Consider the following 23435-nt stretch of genomic DNA (forward strand, 5'->3'; position numbering starts at 1 on the left):
GGTCGAGTGGATTTTACTCGACAGAGCTGCTACGTCCGCCACCTCTCTGCCACGCCAGGAAGACGATCCCATGGATACGGATAACTTTGCCACATCCTAGCAAGGTACGTCGTGACGACTCCGAGAGTTTGAATTATTGTTTCACGAATTCTGTTTTTAATCTTGCCCTTTTTCCGTGGTCTCACGTCGTTCAGTCGGGCTTCCTTCAGAGGTGATTCATCTAGAGGAGGATGACCAGAAGAGGTCCGAGCAAGCTTCGGTGCCTGTCCTTGAGGTTGTTCCGTCTGCTACCGCCCCCGCCATGGACGCGCCGCCGACCGAGACGATGCCGTCGACTGAGACGGTGCTCATCGCGGCTGAACCGACTGGAGCAGGACTTGGGATGCCCAAGGAGTATCCTATCGTGCCGGGTCCGTCGACCGTCTAGTACAACACCCAACACCTCCCGAAAGATCAAGTGGGAGCCGCCAAGGCGGCCATGGTGCAGGTGGAGTTGATGGCGGGTGATGCCAAGGGGGCGTACGACTCCATCGCATCTTTGTACAAGAGAAGCTTGGAGCTCCGGGATGATATCCGAGTAAGTGCGCTAGTAAGTATTTGCTTTCCTCTTGTAACCCACTAGGGGTTTAAGCGATATACTCGGATACAGTAGGATTATTTTGCAGTGGGTTCACTCCGAGTGAACCCAGTGGGTGTAGTCCCCGAGACTTCTGTCGAGTGCTTGCACCGGCAGTTGTCTTTATATACATTTTCCTTGACTTAATCGGATCAGAACTAATCTGTCCGAATGATACCAGTGGGGGCACTCCTAGTGCACCCACTAGAAGTAGTCCCCGAGAGTAATTTTACTCAGGTCGGGTAGTAGTAGCCTCATAGGCTTGTTTTTGTTATGTAGCTCAATAGGGCGGACCTGTTCGAGCTTCATGCCAGTGGGGTCACTCTTAGTGAACCCACTGGGTGTAGTCCCCGAGACCGCTGTCGACTGCTTGCGTCGGCAGGGGTCTGAAGAATTTTGAACTTTTATTGTTTTCCTTGTTGAATGTGTCTGATCTCTTCTTCGCGCTGATTTGCAGAAGACTTGCGAAATGGGATCAGCGTACAATGCTCTGAAGGCTGAAAAGATTCAGCTTGCAGCGGAATTTGAGGCAGCTGTGAATGACTTAGCTGGTGTGAAGGTGGCACTTGCTGACCGAGAGAAGTCTTTGGAGGAGTCCCGGGAGACCAACAAGGCATTGGTGGCCGAAATTGAGAAAATGGGCAAGCAAAGAAGTGAACTGATGGGTCAAATGCAGGTGATGAACCGTCGATGCATTTCGCAGGAGAAGTATGTCAATGACTGGGCGAGGAAGATATTGCACTGCTCGGTGGTAAACTTCTTGCCGAGTGCTTCTTGACTTTGTAATTCATTCTGCGCTTACTTTCTGCTCTTCTTTTCTTTGCAGATTTTTGTCTGGACGCTGAGGCTGAAGCAGCCGACATTGAACGGTCGGTTGTTCCGAACGTTCCACTCGGCGACGAAGTGAATCGGGACATGCTCCGAGCACATATTCGCCTTGGCAGAGTGGGGCCTTTCATCGGCCGTCTGAGAGAAGTCATCGGCCGGATCGACAAGGAGCTGTGGCCCGAAGACGATCCCCGACAGGAAATAGAAGGGCTGATGACTCGGCTGGAGCACGTCCTGAACCGAGTGCAGGCGTGGAAGAAATCTGCCGCTCGCTGTGGTGCGGACGTGGCGCTATCGCTGGTCCAAGTGCACTGCAAGGAAGCTCACGAAGAGAAGCTGAAGGCGTTGCAGGTCGCCAATACCAAGAAGCTTTGATTCGAAGATTTCATGGAGACCTTCCTTGAGACCGCCACTCGCATCGCAGACGGGATCGACCTTGACACTTTTGTGGAGCCTGCCAGTCCCGGTGCCAGTCCTGACGATGCTTGAAAAACTTTACCTCGGTATGCTGAGTGGTATCTGTATCAAACTTTGGCCACTGCTGTTGGCCGTCACATTCGTGATTCGGTGTGGATAAGCTTGATCTACACCGAGCCGCCTATCGTTGAACCTACTTTGAATTCGAATCTAATATTTCACTCTTCTTTCGCTCTTTTTTTGACACGATTTTGGCTCGTGGTTTTTGTTTGGCGTTTCTTGGTGAAGCCAATGGCAAACAAGCGGAGCATGTAATTGTTAATTGTCTTCACATCCACATAAGCCTCAGTGAGGGTCTGCTAAGCCACCGAGTGGATGTCGAGGATACACTCGAAGGAAGCATTTTACTTAGGCGATTCTGGATCGCAGCTAAGTCCTCGAGTGCGGCATGTCGTGCGCACTCGGAGCGAGTTGATACTCATGTAGTTGTCAGTTGTCTCGACATCCACATGAGCCGCAATGAGGGTCTGCTAAGCCTCCGAGTGGATCTCAAGGATACACTCGAAGGAAGCTTTTTACTTAGGCGATTCTGGATCACAGCTAAGTCCCCGATTGCGGCATCTCGTGCGCACTGGAGCGAGTTGATACTCATGTAGTTGTTAGTTGTGTCGACATCCACATGAGCCTCAATGAGGGTCCGCTAACCCTCCGAGTGGATCTCTAGGATACACTCAAAGTAAGCATTTTACTTAGGCGATTCTTGATCGCAGCTAAGCCCTCGAGTGTGACATTTAGTGCGCACTCGGAGACAATATTTGTACTTAGGCAATTCTGGATCACAGCTAAGTCCCCGGGTGCGACGTTTAGTGCACACTCGGAAAAAGTTTGTACTTAGGCGATTCTGGATCGCAGCTAAGTCCCCGAGTGGGACGTTTAGTGCACACTCAGAGAAAGTTTGTACTTAGGAGATTCTGGATCGCAGCTAAGTCCCCGAGTGGGACGTTTAGTGCACACTCGGAGAAAGTTTGTACTTAGGCGATTCTGGATCGCAGCTAAGTCCCCGAGTGGGACGTTTAGTGCACACTCGGAGAAAGTTTGTACTTAGGCGATTCTGGATCGCAGCTAAGTCCCCGAGTGTGACGTTTAGTGCACACTCGGGAAAGTCTGTACTTAGGCGATTCTGGATCGTAGCTAAGTCCCCGAGTATGACGTTTAGTGCACACTCGGAGAAAGTCTGTACTTAGGCGATTCTGGATCGCAGCTAAGTCCCCGAGTGTGATGTTTAGTGCACACTCGGAGAAAGTTTGTACTTAGGCGATTCTGGATCGCAGCTAAGTCCCCGAGTGGGACGTTTAGTGCACACTCGGAGAAAGTCTGTACTTAGGCGATTCTGGATCGTAGCTAAGTCCACGAGTGTGACGTTTAGTGCACACTCGGAGAAAGTTTGTACTTAGGCGATTCTGGATCGCAGCTAAGTCCCCGAGTGGGACATTTAGTGCACACTCGAAGAAAGTTTGTACTTAGGCGATTCTGGATCGCAGCTAAGTCCCCGAGTGGGACGTTTAGTGCACACTCGGAGAAAGTTTGTACTTAGGCGATTCTGGATCGCAGCTAAGTCCCCGAGTGTGACGTTTAGTGCACACTCGGAGAAAGTCTGTACTTAGGCGATTCTGGATTGCAGCTAAGTCCCCGAGTGTGACGTTTAGTGCACACTCGGAGAAAGTTTGTACTTAGGCGATTCTAGATCGCAGCTAAGTCCCCGAGTGGGACGTTTAGTGCACACTCGGAGAAAGTCTGTACTTAGGCGATTCTGGATCGCAGCTAAGTCCCCGAGTGTGACGTTTAGTGCACACTCGGAGAAAGTTTGTACTTAGGCAATTCTGGATCGCAGCTAAGTCCCCGAGTGGGACGTTTAGTGCACACTCGGAGAAAGTTTGTCCTTAGGCGATTCTGGATCGCAGCTAAGTCCCCGAGTGTGACGTTTAGTGCATACTCGGAGAAAGTCTGTACTTAGGCGATTCTGGATGCAGCTAAGTCCCCGAGTGTGACGTTTAGTGCACACTCGGAGAAAGCTTGTACTTAGGTGATTCTGGATCGCAGCTAAGTCCCCGAGTGTGACGTTTAGTGCACACTACGAGAAAGTTTGTACTTAGGCGATTCTGGATTGCAGCTAAGTTTTTTTTTTGAGACCGGAGTCTGCCAACGTGGAAGAATTTTGAATCTGCAAAAAATCAATCTGCTTTGTATTACTTCAATGATACTTGTTCTTTACATTGCCCCATTCGGCGGTCACATGTAGAAGCGCTTCAGGAGATCTCCGTTCCATGCTCGCGGCTCATCCGTTTCCCTGTCGAGGTTGTAGAGTCGATATGCTCCGTTGTTCAGCACCTTGGAGATGATGAAGGGTCCTTCCCAAGCGGGAGCCAACTTGTGAGGTCTCTACTGATCCACTCGGAGCACCAGGTCGCCTGCTTGGAATGTATGACTCCTGACGTGTCGCGCGTGAAATCGCCGCAGATCTTGTTGATAAATGGTTGAGCGAGTCAGTGCCATCTCGCGCTCCTCTTCTAGAAGATCCACCCCGTCTTGCCTGGCTTGCTCTGCTTCGGCTACGGAGAAGAGTTCGACTCGTGGAGCGTTGTGAAGCAAGTCACTCGGAAGGACTGCCTCTGCTCCGTAAACGAGGAAGAACGGGGATCGCCCTGTAGATCTATTTGGAGTTGTGCGGAGGCCCCACAACACCGAAGGCAGCTCGATGACCCATGCGTCGGCAGCATGTCCAACTTCCCGCAGGAGTCGAGGCTTCAACCCTTGAAGAATAAGTCCGTTCGCCCGCTCTTCTTGCCCATTTGTTTGGGGATGCGCCACAGATGCAAAATCCACTCGGATACCTTGGCCTATACAGAAACCTTTGAATCTGTCTGACTCAAAGTTTGTGCCATTGTCAGTGATTATGTTGTGCGGTACCCCGAATCTAGAGATGATGTCCCTGACAAACTTGATGGCCGTAAGGGCGTCGAGTTTCTTGATGGGCTTGGCTTCAATCCACTTGGTGAACTTGTCGACTGCTACCAACAGATGTGCGAATCCACCTTGGCCATTCCTAAATGGACCGACTATATCTAATCCCCACACTGCAAACGGCCAAACAAGGGGCATTGTCTTCAGCGCAGACGTTGGCTTGTGAGACTTGTTCGAGTAGAACTGACAGCCTTCGCATCGGTCGACCATATCCTTCGCCATTTCATTCACCTGCAACCAGAAGAAACCAACTCTGAATGCTTTGGCGACGATTGCTCTTGAGGAGGCATGATGACCGCAAGTTCCCGAGTGAATTTCTTCCAGGATTAACTGCCCCTCCTCAGGGGAGATGCATCGTTGAAGGACGCCTGAAACACTTTCTTTGTACAACTGGCCATCAATGACGGTGAACGACTTTGACCTGCGGACAATCTGTCTGGCTTGGACCTCATCTTCTGGTAATTCTCGCCTTAGGATGTACGCAATGAACGACACAGTCCAATCGGGGATGATAGCGAGAATCTCCATGATCAGATCAACCACAGCGGGGACCTCGACTTCAGTCGGATCTGTCGAGCTCTTTGGTTGTACCAGTTCCTCTGTGAAGGGATCTTCTTTAACTGAGGGAAGGTGTAGGTGCTCGAGGTAGACATCACTCGGGACTAGTCTCCGAGTGGATCCAAGTTTCGGCAACTCATCAGCTGCTTGGTTTTTCAGTCGCGGAACATGGTGGAGTTCCAGACCTTCAAACTTTTTCTCGAGCTTCCTCACTGCGTTGCAGTATGTAGTCATGGTGGGGTTCCTTACGTCCCACTCCTTCATCACTTGATTAACCACTAAATTTGAATCGCCATAGACCATCAGGCGACGGATGCCGAGTGTGATGGCCATGCGCAATCCATAAAGGAGAGCTTCATACTCTGCCTCGTTGTTGGAGGAATCGAAATGTATCTGCAACACATACTTGAGTTTGTCACCTTTTGGCGATATGATCACAACGCTAGCGCCGGAGCCATTCAACATCTTGGACCCATCGAAGAACATTGTCCAATGAGCCGAGTAGATGTGGGTCGGTTGCTGTTGTTCTACCCATTCTGCTATGAAGTCAGACGGGGCTTGAGACTTTATGGCTTTCTTGGCCTCGAACTTGATGTCGCAGTATAACATCTCCATTGCCCACTTCGCTACTCGGCCTGATGCGTCCTGATTGTGGAGGATTTCCGACAACGGAGCATCAGAAACGACGGTCACCGAGTGGTCTTGGAAATAATGAGCCACCTTCTTCGCAGTCATGTAAATCATGTAAATAAGCTTTTGATAATGGGGATACCTCTGCTTGGAAGGAGTCGGGACTACGGAGAGATAATACACTGGCCGCTGAACCTTGTATGCCTTGCCTTCTTCTTCGCGTTCGACTGTGAGAACAGTGCTGACGACTTGATTTGTAGCCACGATGTACAGAAGAAGGGGTTCTTTACTAAGCGGAGCAGTAAGAACCGGCTGGGTGGAAAGCAGGGCTTTGAGGTCGTCGAATGCAATTTGGGCTTCGTCTGTCCACTCGAAAGTATCTGATTTCTTCATGAGTCGGTACAGAGGTAGCGCTTTCTCGCCGAGTCGACTGATAAACCTGCTCAAAGCCGCTAGGCAACCTGTGAGCCTTTGAACATCATGTATTCTGACCGGCCGCTCCATTCGGACGATGGTCCCGATCTTTTAGGGGTTGACATCGATCCCTCGTTCGGAAACGAAGAAACCGAGTAACTTTCCGCTGGGAACACTGAATGAACACTTGGCAGGGTTGAGCTTGATATTGTACCTACGAAGGTTGGCGAATGTTTCTGCCAAGTCAGTCAGCAGTCGGAACCTTTGCGTGACTTGACTACGATATCATCCATATACGCTTCCACATTTCGACCGATCTGGTCAAGGAGGCATTTTTGGATCATGCGCATAAAAGTTGCTCCTGCATTCTTCAAACCGAACGGCATAGTGATGTAGCAGAAGCACCCGAATGGGGTGATGAAGGCTGTTTTTAATTCATCGGGGCCATACAGACGGATCTGATGATAGCCCGAGTAGGCATCAAGGAATGACAAACGCTCACAACCCGCAGTCGAATCGACAATTTGATCAATGCGGGGGAGCCGGAAATGGTCTTTCGGGCAGACCTTATTGAGATGCTTGAAGTCGATGCACATTCGAAGAGACTTGTCCTTCTTGGGCACCATAACAACATTGGCGAGCCACTCGGAGTGGTGTACCTCGCGAATGAAGTTGGCTGCCAAAAGTTTAGCCACCTCCTCTCCGATTGCCTTCCTCTTGTGCGCGGCGGACCGACGCACGCGTTCTCGGACAGGCCAAGCAGCAGGATCCACATGCAGTCGGTGCTCAGCCAACTCCCTGGGTACACCTGGCTTGTCAGCGGGCTTCCATGCGAAGACGTCCCAGTTCTCACGGAGGAATTGGATGAGCTCGGCTTCCTATTTTGGATCAAGGGTGGTGGAGATGTTCGTCGGGGCAGCGGTGTCGTCCGTCGGGTGGATGCTGACCTTCTTCGTGTCTCCCGCCGACTGGAATGCGGACTCCGAAGCTGGCTTCTTCGAACGCATCAAATCAGCGGGGTCGGCTGTCTTCTTGTACTCGTCGAGCTCGAGGATAGCCATCTGCTGATCGGCGATCCTCGACCCCTGCTGCAGACACTCCTTGGCCCGCTGCCGATTGCCTATGACAGTGATCACACCTTTGGGACCTGGCATCTTCAGCTTCAGGTACACGTAACATGGACGGGCCATGAAATGCGCATACGCCGGACGGCCCAGAATCGCGTGGTATGCACTCTGGAAGTCCACCACCTCGAATGTCAGCTTTTCCTTGCAGAAGTTCTTGTCGGAGCCGAAAACGACGTCCAACGAGATCTGGCCGAGTGACTTGGCCTTTCGTCCAGGGAAGACTCCGTGGAACTGCATGCTGCTCTCGCTAAGTTTGGACATCGGAATGCCCATCCCCTTGAGAGTGTCGGCGTACATGATGTTCAAGCCGCTGCCGCCGTCCATCAGGACTTTGCGCAGTCGAACTCCTTCCACCACCGGGTCGACGACCAGAGCCTGCCTCCCTGGGGTGGGCACGTGTGCTGGATGATCCGACTGGTCAAAGGTGATCGCAGTCTGAGACCATTTGAGGAACGTGGGGTTGGTTGGGGTGGCCATGTTCACCTCCCTGTTCACCAGCTTCAGACGACTCTTGCTTTCCACGTCAGCAAAAATCATCAGTGTTGCATGGACTTGGGGGAACGGATCCTCCTTGTCCTCATCATCCTGTTCGTTGTCCTTTTCACTCGGCTGCCCTTCGCCGAACCCTTGGATCAGGAGGCGACATTGCCGAGTGGTATGCTTCGGGAATATGGCGTTGCCTTCTTCGTCCATCTTCGTGTGGATTGGACATGGCTGATCCAGGATGTGGTTTCCGAACTGCTTCTTCTTGGGGGTGAATTGAGCCTTCCCCTTGCCCTTGAACTTGGCATTGGTAACGCTTGCGGCCTCTGCCTGCGGAGTGGACGGAGCTTTCTGCTTCTGCTTCCGAGTGTTGTTCCCATCTCCATTGGCGACTGCTTTATGCTTGCTGCTACGAATGCGGTCATCTTCTTCGCCATTTGCATAGTGTGCCGCTATCTCCATCATCTTGCTCATGGAGATGTTGCCTGTCCGACCGAACTTCAGGTATAGATCTCTGTACCGCACGCCTGCCTTGAAGGCGCGGACTGCTTGGTGCTCTGTGACGTTCTCCACCGTGTGGTAGAGGGTTGTCCAACGCTGGATGAAATCGCGCAGGGGCTCATTCTGCTTCTGGACACAGTGTTGGAGCACCACGAGACCAGCGGGGCGTTTGCACGTCCCCTCGAACGTCCTGATGAAGACTCGGGCCAGATCTGCCCAGCTGTAGATGCTTGAAGGAGCTAACTGGTTCAGCCACGCTCGTGCCGAGCCGTCGAGCATCAGGGGGAGATGTTTCATGGCGACCTGGTCATCACCACCACCGATCTGGACCGCCACCCGGTAGTCGTCCAGCCACGTTTCTGGCTTGGATTCTCCTGTAAACTTGCTGATCCCCGTCGCCAATCGGAAGTTGGGAGGGATGTCAGCCGAACGGATGGCCCGACTGAAACACTCGGGGCCAGAGACGATGGTCCTGCTTCCACTCGGACGGTCTCTATCGTGACCATCGCGGTGGGCTCGACTCCTGTCGACCTTCCTTTGGGCGATGTACCCTCTTGCGTCGGGCCTTGGATCATAAGTGTCACCGACCGAACGCCGATCATCATGATGTCGGGGCCCGTAGGGCCCACCCCGCGGAGGGGTGCGTGAACGGCGACGATCTTCGGGGTTCATGGAACGGCTGCCTCCTCTGTGTCGCTGATGAGAATCGGGGCTGAAAACTGACCGATGCGTGTTCGCGTGAACAGAACTATTGTGGATCCTGTTGTGCGACTGGGAGACCACTGAATTCTGTTGCTGCGCCGTGTGCAACAGGGCACGATCTGCTCAATCCCTCTGCCAGCCTCTGAATCAGTCGGCTGCAGGGAATCGGCTATCTTGGCAGCGGCAGCCAGGTTGAGGACGGGTGTGCGGAACACCTCCACGTTGCTCTGACGAGTGCGTCGACTGGCAGAACGGCGGTGCTGACGGCGAGCGCCGGATGACTCACCGACCTCATGCTCGTTCCGACCAGTTTGTTAGGGACTTTCATGGGAATTGGCCATGTGAACTTCGGCTGCAGGCCCGCGACCCAAGTACTCGGAAGGCAACTCAGTCGGAATTGAGTCCGAGTGCTGGGACGGCGGAGCAACCACAACCGACTCGAGGACCACCACTTGAGACGACGCGTTCTGGCGCGCCTGGGCGTGTCGCACCCAACGCTGGAGCCGCGGACGGCGAGACCGCTTGTTGCGGCGTGTGACGGGGGCGAAGATCGACACCGGAGCCGACTGCTGGAGAAGAAGGATGCCGCGGGCGCCGGTACAGAAGTGCGTAGCCCCGCGACTGGGGAGCGCCTCGACGTCGAGAGGCACATCCCGAAGCCATGCCGAATCGTCGACGATGAAGGAGAGTGCGCCGAAGAGGATCTCATGACCCATGCATCAATCTCCACCGGACGACATGATGAAAAGATGTAGTCGCAAACTCGCCGGAAGTCGCTTAGACGCCTGCCCCACGGTGGGCGCCAACTGTCGTGGGTATAAGTCTGACAGTAGATGTGTAGGGTACGAAAGGATGGGCACAGCCTTAGCTACGGAGAGGTTGTATGAGTTCAGGCCCCTCTACGGTGGAGGTAAAAGCCCTACGTCTCAGTGCTCTTGGGAGCTTAATGTCGAGTGAAATATGGATTACGGTGAAAATGCTAACCCCTGCACCAGTGGGGAGGGGCAGCTTATATAGAGTACGCTGCCCTTCACAACGGTCTGGTGCGCAGGGGTGGAGTAGTGGCGAATAAATGCCTACGTTACAGGTAACGTATGCCTTAAATGCTAATAATGGTGTATGAAAACGTACGACCATTGCCCTCCAGGGAGGTTACGATATACATAGTGGAATCCAGTCGGCAGTTTAATACGCTCCGAATGCTCATCTCCGACTGGATGATGGGGGGAATCATTACCGACTGGATGATGGGAAGTCCTTAATTCAGTCGGAACTGACTAAGGGTCTTGTCCCTTAAGAAGGGTAGTCCTTGGGTAGGACCTAAAGGGCAGGCCTATGACCCTACCCTGGGACTATGACCCCGTCAGCAGTTGTAACGTAGTTGCCTTTAATGGAGCAAGGTATAGTGGGCACTTTGGGATCACCTAGTTTCTTAGGAGTTCCACCCTTGAAGGTGTAATTAGCGAGCATGGTGGAAATCTCAACCTCAGGTATCCTCCTCTTATTACTCACAATATATTTCATGTACTTGGCATAGGGAGACATTTTGAGCATATCTGTCAAACGCATTTGTAGAAAGACAGGTCTAATCATTTCAACAAATCGCTCAAAATCCTCATCATCCTTTTTCTTGGATGGTTTGGGAGGAAAGGGCATGGGTTTCTGAACCCATGGTTCCCTTTCTTTACCATGCTTCCTAGCAATGAAGTTGTTCTTATCGTATCTCCTATTCTTAGGTTGTGGGTTATCAAGATCAACAGGTTCAATCTCCACATCCTTATCATTGCTAGGTTGAGCATCAACATGAACATTACTATCGATATTATCATTAGGCTCATGTTCATCACCAAATTGTGTTTTGGCATGAGAAACAGAGACATCGTTTGGATTCTTGGGTGTAACAGCAATAGGGTTGCTAGCATGCAAGTTCCTATCATCTTTTGTTTTTCTTTCTATGATGACTAGGTGCATCAGTGCTAACTCCTTGAGAATCTTGTTCAATCCTCTTAGGATGACCCTTAGGATACAAAGGTTCCTGGGTCATTCTACCACCTCTAGTGACGACTCTGACAGAATTGTCATTCAACCCATTGAGCAAGTCATTTTGAGCCTTAAGTACTTGTTCTACTTGAGTAGTAACCATAGAGGCATGTTTACTCAACAGCTTAAGATCATTGACGTTTCTGTCCACACAAGCACTTAAATGACTAAGCATACGAGCATTATGTTCCAATTGTCTGCTAACATAATCATTGAAACTTTGTTGTTTGGCAACAAAGTTATCAAATTCATCCTGGCATAAGCTAGCAGGTTTATCAAAAGGAATGTCACTCTCATTGAATCTACGAAGAGGATTTACCTCTACTACCTCTATCGGGTTATCAAGACCATGGGTCTCTTCGATAGGTGGTAGATTTTTGACATCTTCAGATTTAATGCCTTTCTCTTTCATAGATTTCTTAGCTTCTTGCTTATCTTCAGGACTGACGAATAGAATACCTCTTTTCTTCGGAGTTGGCTTTGGAGGTGGTTCGGGAATAGTCCAAGCATTCTCATTGCACAAGATATTATTCAATAGGATCTCAGCTTGTTCCACAGTTCGTTCCATAAAAACACAGCCGGCACAACTATCTAGGTGGTCCTTAGAAGCATCGGTTAGTCCATTATAGAAGATATCAAGTATTTCATTCTTGTCAAGAGGGTGATCAGGCAAAGCATTCAATAGCTGGACGAGCCTCCCCCAAGCTTGTGGGAGACTCTCTTCTTCAACTTGCGTAAAGTTGTATATTTCCTGCAAGGCAGCTTGCTTCTTATGGGTAGGGAAATATTTTTTAGAGAAGTAGTAGATCATATCCTGGGGACTACGCACACAACCAGGAGCAAGAGAAGTGAACCAAGTCTTAGCATCATCCTTTAGCGAGAAAGGAAACAACTTAAGGATATAGTAGTGGCGGATCTTTTCCTCACTCGTGAATAGGGTGGCTATATCGTGCAACTTAGTAAGATGTGCTACAACCATTTTAGACTCATAACCGTGAAAAGGACATATTCGACCAGAGGGATTAACTCAGGGTCGACAGAGAATTCATAATCCTTATCGGTCACAAAGATAGGGGAAGTAGCCAACTTCGGGTCGTATTTCATCCTAGCATTCAAAGATTTTTCTTTCCACTTACGCAGTAATTTCTCAAGATCATAGCTATCCTTACAAGCAAGAAAGTCCTCAACTATCTCTCCCTCCATAACATAACCCTCAGGCATATCAGGCAATTCATATCTAGGAGAGCTAGTTCTAACAGGCGAAATAGCAGGTTCTACTTCAATAATCTCAGCAGTTTCAGAAGTATCATCACATCTAGCAGCAACTCTAGCAATTTGTGCATCTAGGAATGCACCTAGTGGCAAAGCAGTATCAAGCAAAGCATCATCACAAGTATCATGGACAACAGAAGTAGCATCATCAAGCACAGGCGACACATCAAAATTTCTAGCAGGAGGTGGTGTCGCAAACTTACTCATAACTGAAGGTGAATCAAGTGCAGAGCTAGACGGCAGTTCCTTACCACTCCTCGTAGTTGAGGGCAAGACTTTAGTTTTTGGATCTCTCGGATTCCTCATAGTGATCAGGAGACGTAAATCCCAAGTGACTCAGAGAATAGAGCTATGCCTCCCCGGCAACGGCGCCAGAAAATAGTCTTGATAACCCACAAGTATAGGGGATCGCAACAGTTTTCGAGGGTAGAGTATTCAACCCAAATTTGTTGATTCGACACAAGGGGAAGCCAAAGAATATTCTCGAGTATTAGCAGTTGAGTTGTCAATTCAACCACACCTGAAAGACTTAGTACCTGCAGCAAAGTATCAGTAGCAAAGTAGTGTGATACCAACAGTAGCAACGGTAACAGTAGCAGCAGTGACAGCAGTAGTGACAGAGTAACAGTAGCAGTAGTAGCGGCAAAGTAACATAGCAAGGACCAGTAGGAAAAACTCGTAGGCATTGGATCGGTGATGGATAATTATGCCGGATGACATTCATCATGCAACAGTTATAACACGGAGAGATATGTAACTAGCTCCAGTTCGTCAATGTAATGTAGGCATGTATTCCGTATGTAGTCATACGTGCTTAGGGAAAAGAACTTGCATGACATCTATTGTCCATCCCTCCCGTGGCAGCGGGGTCCTAATGGAACCTACGTGATATTAAGGTTCTCCTCTTAATAGAGAACCGGAACAAAGCATTAACACTTAGTGAATACATGAACTCCTCATACTATGGTCATCTCCGGGAGTGGTTCCGGTTATTGTCACTCCGGGGTTGCCGGGTCATAACACATAGTAGGTGACTACAACTTGCAAGATAGGATCAAGAACACACATATATTGATGAGAACATAATAGGTTTAGATCTGAAATCATGGCACTCGGGCCCTAGTGACAACCATTAAGCATGGCAAAGTAGTAGCAACATCAATCTCAGAACATAATGGATACTAGGGATCAATCCTCGTCAAAACTAACTCGATTACATGATAGATCTCATCCAACCCATCACCGTCCAGCAAGCCTACGATGAGATTACTCACGAACGGTGAAGAGCATCATGGAATTGGCGATGAAGGAAGGTTGGTGATGACGATGGCGACGATCTCCCCTCTCCGGAGCCCAGAACGGACTCCAGATCTACCCTCTAGAGGAAGAACAGGTGGTGGCGGCGCCTCCGTATCGTAAAATGCGATGAACTCTTCTCCTTGATTTTTTTCCGGATGAAAGGGACTAAATAGAGCTGGAGTTGAAGGCGGTGGAGCTCTAAGGGCCCCACAAGCCTGCTAGGCGCGGCCAGGGGGGCCGCACCTGGTGGGCTTGTGGGCTCCTCGCTCCACTCCTCCGGTTGATTCTTGCACCAGTATTTTTTATATATTCCATAAAAAATCCTCGTAAATTTCCAGTTCATTCCAAGAACTTTTATTTCTGCGCAAAAACAACACCATGGCAATTCTGCTGAAAACAGCGTTAGTCCGGTTAGTTCCATTCAAATCATGCAAATTAGAGTCCAAAACAAGGGCAAAAGAGTTTGGAAAAGTAGATACGACAGAGACGTATCACGCAGACATATATAACTCATCAATTACATTTACTTAACCTCGAGTAAGCGAAACCGAGTATACAGAGAAGACAACAACACTCACTTGAAGTTGTAAGGAAGGAGTATTTCCCTTTTGTTTTCATTTGCAAGCAACGACTGTAGCAACTTAACCTTGGTCTCTTTGGTTACATTTCGTATCGACAATACATTTACTGATTCTGGGCTAATTTTCATACATTTACTCATTTTTGTTGAGCTAAATGACCCTTAAATTGAAAAGCACTACAAATGAACTATGAAAATGTTGAAAGTTGGCTTGTTATAATCATTTCACGCACATAGCATGTGCTAAAAAGTTGAGAGGGTTGCGGAAAAAACTGCATGCACATCGTGTACAAAATAGACAATCTCTTTCGAAGTATTAGGGTTTCATACGAAAAGTCATCTGTTACAAAGGGATTTCATTTATTTTGAACTTATTTGAACTCCAGACTTTTTGTGTGTTCAAAATGCACCATTCAAAGACACATCATCAATTTTCAACTATTTCTGACTTCATTTGGTATTTTTCATGCATTTACTGATTTTTTGAGTAAATGACTCTTAAATTGAAAAGCACTACAAATGAAGTCTGAAAATGTTGAAAGTTGGTATGGTATCATCATTTCACCAACATAGTACGTGCTAAAAAGTTGAGAGGGTTGCGGCAAAAACTGGATGCACTTCGTGTACAAAACGGACAATCTCTTTCGAAGTATCACAGTTTCATACGAAAACTCGTCTGTTACAAAGGGACTTCATTTTTTTGAAATTACTTGAACTCCAGACTTTTTGTGTGTTCAAAATGCACCATTCAAAGACACATCATCAATTTTTAACTATTTTTAACTTCATTTGGTATTTTCCATGCATTTACTGATTTTTTGAGCTAAATGACCATTAAATTGAAAAGCACTACGAGTGAACTCTGAAAAGGTTGAAAGTTGGCATGGTATCATCATTTTACCCACATAGCATGTGCTAAAAATTGGAGAGGGTTGCGGCAAAAACTGGATGCATTTCATCTACAAAACGGACAATCTCTTTCGAAGTATCAGGGTTTCATAAAAAAACTCATCTGTTACAAAGGGATTTCATTTTTTTGAACTTATATCAACTCCAGACTTTTTGTGTGTTCAAAACGAACCATTCAAAGGCACATCATCAATTTTCAACTATTCAATTGCACCATTCAAAGCCACATCGCGGATGAAAAGCACTACGAAAACTCATCTGTTACAAAGGGCATTTCATTTCTTCACTTTTTCTTCGCTTGTGTTCCTTGCTTATAGCACCGTAACCATGGACAATCTTCATCGTTTAACAGGGTGCTTGGGTCAGCCTTTACTTTGAAGGAAGGAATTTCATGGAACTTTTCATAATCTTCAGACATGTCTGTCTTGTCGTCCAATCCCACGATGTCTTTTTCTCCTGAAAGAACTATGTGGCGCTTTGGCTCATCGTATGATGTATTTGCTTCCTTATATTTTCTTTTTCTCAGTTTTGTAGTATTGTCCTTCATATAGAAAACCTGCGCCACATCATTGGCTAGGACGAATGGTTCCTCTGCGTGCGCAAGATTGTTCAGATCCACTGTGGTCATTCCGTATTGTGGGTCTATCTGTACCCCGCCTCCTGACAGATTGACCCATTTGCAATGAAACAAAGGGACCTTCAAATCATGTCCATAGTCAAGTTCCCATATGTCCACTATGTAACCATAATATGTGTCCTTTCCCCTCTTGGTTGCTGCATCAAAGCGGACACCGTTGTTTTGGTTGGTGCTCTTTTGATCTTGGTTGATCGTGTAAAATGTATTCCCATTTATCTCGTACCCTTGGTAAGTCAATACAGTCGAAGATGGTACCCTCGCCAACGAGTACAGCTCATCAGAAACAGTGTTGTCACACTTGAGACGTTTTTGCAACCGACTGCCGAAAGTCCCGATATGTGTTCAAATGTAATCCATTCGTCACACTGCTCCAGGTGTATGGAGCTCGGAATATTCTTGTGTTCATCGACATACGGGATCACCAAGGTAGAATTCTGTAGAACTGTGTAGCGTGCTTGAGACCAAGAATCCCCGTCCGTACATATTATTGAGTCCTCTCCTAGTGTGCCTTTTCCAGTCAGTCTCCCCTCATACCGCGATTGAGGGAGACCAATCTTCTTAAGGTCGGAAATTAAGTCAACACAAAATCCAATGCCATCCTCTATTTGATGGCCCATGGAGATGCTTCCTTCTGGCTTAGCGCGGTTACGAACATATTTCTTTAAGACTCCCATGAACCTCTCAAAGGGGAACATATTTCTTTAAGACTCCCATGAACCTCTCAAAGTTGGATAATGCATAAAACCATTCTGCTTGTTTGACTTAGCCGCTTCGAGAAAATTATGCAGGCCATTAATATACTCGGAGGTGCGTCTGTCACCGTACATCCATTGACGGTTCATCTGCGTGCGTTATATAATAAAGTGTATTAAAAACTACACAAATCTTGATGAAAATGGAGCTTCTAAAGGAGAAAGCTTAAGTGTCGCTCGGGCATTTTATCGAACACCTCATGTGCATAGAAGGTGAGCTAGAGCACCACAAAGCTCTCCCATGGCCAGCTGAAAAAACAGAGCAGTGCACTGCTCTGCTCACGAGGGTATATATAGGCCAACCGTTGGTCCCGGTTTGTGGCTGGACCCGAGGCTAAAGGACAACCTGAGGTCCCGGTTCCAGCCAAAAATCGGGACTACTGGTTGTGGGCCAGGAGCGAGGCACATCGGTCCCGGTTCATGTCTGGAACCGGGACCAAGGTGACAAACGAACCGGGACAAATGGCACACGATGCCCAGCCGGGGCCCTGGCCTCACGAACTGGGACCTATGCCCACATGGGTCCCGGTTCGTGAGTGAACCGGGAGTAATGGGATTTCATCAAGTGGACCAAAGCCCTCTCTTTTACTAGTGGTAGAAAGAACAACTAAGCACAACCTGATTGTGTCACAAGCCCAGGCTGACGTTGGCGAGCTTGACGGAGCCATCACTTTCCATGGGGTCCTATCTTGCCTTGATGTCGTGGCATACAACCCTACTCGAGTAGGTATGAAATCGTGCCTCCACCACCGTTGCTGCTGCCTGACAATCCCTAACCCTAGGTTCGAGCGAGTCTGACGGGCCCGTGCGGTCGGAAACCTAGAAGGGTGATGCAATCTCTTGGGGGCGAGAGTGACGTGCGGCTGACTTAGGCATTATGCGGTGGACGCAATGCAAGCGACAACCATCAGGCTTGGTCCGGTCGGGAGAAGCTGCGATGATGGGTTCAGGAGAGGGAAAAAAGGGCAATAAAAAAAAGATGTGACAAAACGCTCGTAAAGTTTTAAATAGGGTAAATTGTGGTAGAACTTTTGCTAAATGCGATAAAACGGATGAAACTCCGTTAAATGGGGCAATTAGTGACAATAATGTTAAAATAGGGGATCAAAATCAGAATTCACTCTAGAAACAATACGATGGACAGATCGATCTAACATGGTACTCTTACGCTCAACCATTTGTTTCCTATCACAGACTGTTAGGATCAGACTGTGCTCAAGTGGAGCAGCTAGATCTGATCCAAATCTTGAACCTACATGACAAAAGTGAAGGGACTCTGTTTAGTTGCACAGGACAACGCTATATAACTGATAACTATAAAAACAATATCTATTCCTAATCTGATGAATTGTGTATGCATTTCCAATGTATGTTGATTTTCATATCCATGTTCCAGTGGCTTCTCTTCAGTATTAATTAACTTTGCCAAAATAATTTGTAAGTATAAACAAATAAAACGTGTAGAACATATGTATGAATCTACACATATGTCCTTCGGGCTACGGGGTGCATTCGAACGTAGTTAAGGATCTGTTTCAGTTTCATCTTAATGATGATGTTTAAGTTTCTTCTCATTGGCAACTTGGGTGCCATCTACCTGAATTCTAGGGAGAACCGACCTATCGGCTGCCGGTGCGGCACCCTCCGAACCAGGCTGAGAGGATAGAGGCCTTCTACGACGACGGATACAGATGATGTTTTTGCCCATGTCTCAACATTCGAGCCAGATGATGTTTTTGTCCATGTCTGATCATTCAAGGACGGCTGTGACATCTATTTAAGTGCGATGGTGCATTCCTCGGTAGCCCTTAGTCTGTTTTGCAGGTGTAGGTTGTACCATAGGGCGATGGCCGTGGCATTGCGATGCTTTTTGATCGCTATGTCGTGGCCTTTGAGCTGTCTCGTTTATGCACCTTGTATCTGTCGTGTATTTTTTTTTCTTGCTTGTAAGGTGTTGACAGTTGTAATCCTGGTCGGTTGATGGCTTTGTTAATTTAAAACCGGGTCAGCGCGAGCCTTCGTTTCAAAAAGAAAACTGTAGTTAACCTGAGATAAAAGTAAATAAAAAACTGAAGTAAGTAAAACTAATTCAATTAGTGGTTAGCTTGGAATTGCACTGATTTGTGATAATATTGTCACATAAAACTGTTGAAAAGCGAGCCTAACGCACTTCTGCTAGATGTTTTACACATTTAATAAGTAGGTATATATCACGCGAGAAATTAGAAACACCTTTTTAGTATTACCGTAGGACCAAAATATTCTGGTGATATATATACTGTGGTAAATTTGATTAGGCTTTCTACAGACCAAAACGACCATATAGGTGTAGGGAAACTGTTCATGATTCTACTCAATAACAAAGATGATAACATACTGACATGAACAAAAAAGAAAATGGCATACTGACGTGAAAAATGCTGTGGACATGCACATCAACACGTACACAGTTTGTCTTCTTAAGTTTTTGTAGGTCATCTACCTCTCAGGTCCTTTTAAAAAAAACTGCCTCCCAGGTGTTTCATGTCTTCTCCTTCTCCCTCCTTGTACCATACTTTGTAATCTGAAAATTTATAAAATATCAGTATGGAGAAATCACGATCCGATTCGCTCAAAACAACTATGTAGTGTTGTAGCATACAGGGAATTTGAAATTACCTTGTAAGATCGACATGCATCAACTATATTAAGTAGAAAAACTTTCTCAGTAGTCTACGTCATTCAGAAAGTTCCATACTTTCCTTCCATAGATGCTCCTCTTACAACTCGTTTTAAGTGGCTCCAGCTTTAGTCATATTCCAAGTACAGAAAGAAGCATGATAGCAACTCCTTTGGATTCGAGATTCAAGGCCAGAACATAGACTATTGACTAGCACGGATTACACATAGTGTGGTGTAACCAACTCAGACAATTTTAATGTCGGATAGACACATACTAGAAGGCGTGGTTTTTATGGTGAATTTCGAAAAAGAGTATCATAAGGTTAAATAACCGTTTCTCCAACAAGCCTTATGTATGAAGGGATTCGACGATTTATGAAGGACGCAACTCGATTCTGATGTACAAAAAGGCAATGTTGAAATTAAAGTAAATAACACCATAGGTCACTACTTCCAGACACAAAAGGGTTTCAGGCAGGGGACCCCATGTCACCTATCTTGTTCATCATAGTGGTAGGTATGTTGGCAATTCTCACAGGTAAAGCTAGGACGGACACGTAGTAAGTCTAGTTCCACATCTTTTTTATGTTGGAGGTTTCATACAACAGTACGCGGATGATACAATCATCTTTATGAAACATGACATGGAAAGGCCGGAAATATGAAGCTTGTGTTATGCATATTTAAACAATTATATATCGGTCCTAAAGATTAATCTTAACAAAAGTAAACTGTTCTGCTTTGTGAGAGTCACGGATGAACAAGATGCATAAAGACAATTGTTATGGGCGTAGTACATTTTTTTTTTTGCATTTTAGTCCTTCTACTTGCGAAGTTCTAGAAATAAATCCCCCTCTCTTTCCTTCCTCCTCCTGCCACCCGCGTCGCCACGGCCAGCCTCCGCAACCAACCGTATTCAAGAGAAGGTCTTGCGCCGCAGGCGAGTGCACCCACCAACAAGACCTCCGCCGCCTCACTAGTGTGCTTCACCCCCGATTCCGCCGTGCACCCACCAACAAGACCTCCGCCGCCTCACTAGTGTGCTTCACCCCCGATTCCGCCGTGCACCCACCAACAAGACCTCCGCCGCCTCACTAGTGTGCTTCACCCCCGATTCCGCCGCTCACGGCCGTCAGGCTGGTCGCCGTGCTAGTCTACTTCAGCCGTCGACTGATTGTGGTGGTGGTGGGCGTCGCCTCTGCTACCGTCGCTGCTGCTGGTGGGCGACACCGACACCCCCCCAATCGCCGCCACCCGATCCCCGAGGCCTCCGCCTCCGACTCTGGTAGTCCGCCTCTCACCTTCAACTGATACAGAGGGAAATTAATCCGTAGCTCCCTTGTTGTGATCGTTTTGATCATCAGCAGAGCTCCAGTAGCAGCTCCCTTGTCTTGGTGGAGCTCTGCCCGTGCACGTGACAGTGTTACTCCTCCTCTGGAAGAAGAAAAGAGTATAATTCAGTTAAAAATTTAGGTTCAGTTAATCTGTACTCCAAACTATTAAAATTTACTCTCAATTTTCAACAATGCAGCATTGAGCCTGAACCTTTTTGACAGTATAAGCAATGCAGTTTTGACAGTAAAAATGGGGTACAATACAACATGACTAAACTTAATGACATCTTTTAACTAAAAATCACTGAACTATTACTGAACTAAATCATGAACGTGAATATATGTATTTCATTCAATTCTGTATGTGCATGATTTAGTCAAGTTTAACACAACACAAGTTTGCCTTGACAATCTTCAATTTTAAGACCACACAAGTTTGCTAAAAACTCAGTGTAAAGTGTTAACACAAGACTGACATATGGAAGAATCAAGCTTTGTTACGACATGCCAAATGAAGCATGATAAAAAAAATGAAGATTTCTGAATAAACATTTGTAATGACAAGATTTACTAGTTCGGTCTTTAGCAAAGACTGAACATAAATAAATTCCCTTCTAAAGATCGATGTTTCGGAAACCATTGTATTAGTCACCTGTATCTCGCAGCTGCTCGAGCACTCGAACCTCAGGCCCTGTCGGGTCAGTATTAAGAAGGCGTGTCTCATTTTTACATCCTCTGGCACAAAGTTGGGAGTTGCCGGGTCAGTATGAAGAAGATCTGAGAATGCATTGCAGAGTATACCGTCAGACACAAATTCAAGTTCAGTATGACAAAGAATGTGATGCCAAGAGAAATGTGATTTAGGTTCTGTATGACAAAGAATACATTAAAAAAAGAAATCCGATTCAGGTTCTGTATGACAAAGAACACATCAACAAAAGAAATGTGATTCAGGTTCAGTATGAAAAAGAACAAAACACTAGAAGAAATGTGATTCAGCTTCAGTATGACAAATAGCTCGACGCCAAGAGAAATGTGATTGGAGCTCGTGGCGCTACCCATGCTCATAAAGCTCTGCATTTACCGGAACCAGCTGGACGACACCATCCCAAAGGAGCTCGGGAGCCTGCATACTACCGTGGAGATCGACCTGTCAGAGAACAAGCTGACAGGAGTCATCCCCAGCGGGCTCAACAACATACAGACTCTCTCGCTGCTCCACCTCTTCGAGAACCACCTGCAAGGTAGCATCCCGCGGGAGCTGGGCCAGCTGGGTGTCATAAGTAGAATAGCTAGGCCTGTCCATCAACAACCTGACCGACACAATTCCGACGGAGTTTCAGAACCTGCCCTGCTCGGAGTACCTGCAATTTGTAGTTGTTCGATAACCAAATCCATGGTGACATCCCTCCTTTGCTGGGGGCGAGAAAGCTCACCGAGGACACCTTGGCGGCGAACGCAATCCCCGCATCCTCCTCTGCGGACGGGCGCACGGCCGAGGCGGCGACCGGTGCGTAGGCCCGCGATGCGGCGGCCCACGCGCATGAGAGGTCGTGCAGGCGCAGTGCGAGCCTCTGTTGCCTACCCCGCGTATCCTCCGGCGGCGGGGTCGACGAGGAGGCCGTGTGCGCGAACAGGAGACACAAACCGGAGGAAGAAGAAACGATTTTTGGGTTGAACAAGGGGAGATTCAACTGATAGGCAAGGGGGGAAGGGGAGCTGCGCGAGCCAGAAGGGAGCGGCGGAGAAGGCAACTACGACGGCGGGGAAGGACGCACATGAGATCAGGGGAGGAGCGCGGCGAAGCTGAACTGGGAGCTCCGGCATCGATGTGCACGTGTCGTAGAGGCCGCTTCTCGATTGGAGAAGATGAGACGTGCGGGTTGTGTCAGGAGTTTGGGGAGGGGTTTTGTGAAAAAACGTCATTGCGACAATAATTTCAGGAAGGAGGAAGTAGCATACAGGAAATTAGAAATTACCTTGTAAGATTGACATGCATCAACTACATGAAGTAGAAGAACTTTCTCAATAGTCTACGTCATTCAGAAAGTTCCATACTTTCCTTGCATAGATGCTCCTCTTACAACTCGTTTCAAGTGGCTCCAGCTTTAGTCATATTCCAACAACAGAAAGAAGCATGATAGCAACTCTTTCGGATTCTAGATTCAAGGTCAGAACATAGACTATTGACTGGCATGGATTGCACATAGTGTGATGTAACCAACTCAGACAACTTTCATGTCGGACAGACAGATACTAGAAGGCGTGGTGGTCCTACATGAAACACCTCATGAGATTCACTCGAAGAAACGAGATGGGTTGGTTTTTAAGGTGAATTTTGAAAAAGAGTATCATAAGGTTAAATGACCATTTCTCCAACAAACCTTATGTATGAAGGGATTCGACGATTCATGGAGGACACAACTCGATTCTTGTGTACAAAAAGGCAATGTTGAAATTAAAGTAAATGACTACATATGTCACTACTTCTAGACGCAAAAGGGTTTCAGGCAGGGGGACCCCATTTCACCTATCTTGTTCATCATAGTGGTAGGCATGTTGGCAATTCTCATAGGTAGAGCTAGGATGAACACGTAGAAGGTCTAGTTCCACATCTTGTTGATGTTGGAGGGTCCATACAACAGCACGCAGAT

At 47.5% G+C, this 23435-nt stretch overlaps 1 protein-coding gene across 5 annotated transcripts; it reads right to left on the bottom strand.

Annotated features, from left to right (window-relative positions):
- Nucleotides 1-17782: 17782 nt before the first annotated feature.
- Nucleotides 17783-22672, bottom strand: LOC123410113. 5 transcript variants are annotated; one of them, XR_006612972.1, is made up of 4 exons: nt 22218-22672; nt 21434-21558; nt 19233-20881; nt 17783-18038 (listed from the first exon to the last, which is right to left on the bottom strand). XR_006612972.1 is itself a non-coding variant. In XM_045103002.1 (3 exons), exons 1-3 carry the CDS (start codon nt 22324-22326, stop codon nt 20771-20773), a joined length of 345 nt encoding a protein of 114 aa, XP_044958937.1. In that variant the 5' UTR covers nt 22327-22672; the 3' UTR covers nt 19009-20770. The 5 variants fall into 5 exon arrangements, 1 of the variants encoding a protein (XP_044958937.1); XR_006612970.1 differs by having other exon boundaries at nt 19197-20881; XR_006612973.1 differs by lacking the exon at nt 17783-18038 and adding an exon at nt 18123-18832.
- Nucleotides 22673-23435: the final 763 nt, after the last annotated feature.

Source organism: Hordeum vulgare, chromosome 7H, assembly GCF_904849725.1.
Source record: "Hordeum vulgare subsp. vulgare chromosome 7H, MorexV3_pseudomolecules_assembly, whole genome shotgun sequence".
In the NCBI taxonomy this organism is placed as follows: Eukaryota; Viridiplantae; Streptophyta; class Magnoliopsida; order Poales; family Poaceae; genus Hordeum; species Hordeum vulgare.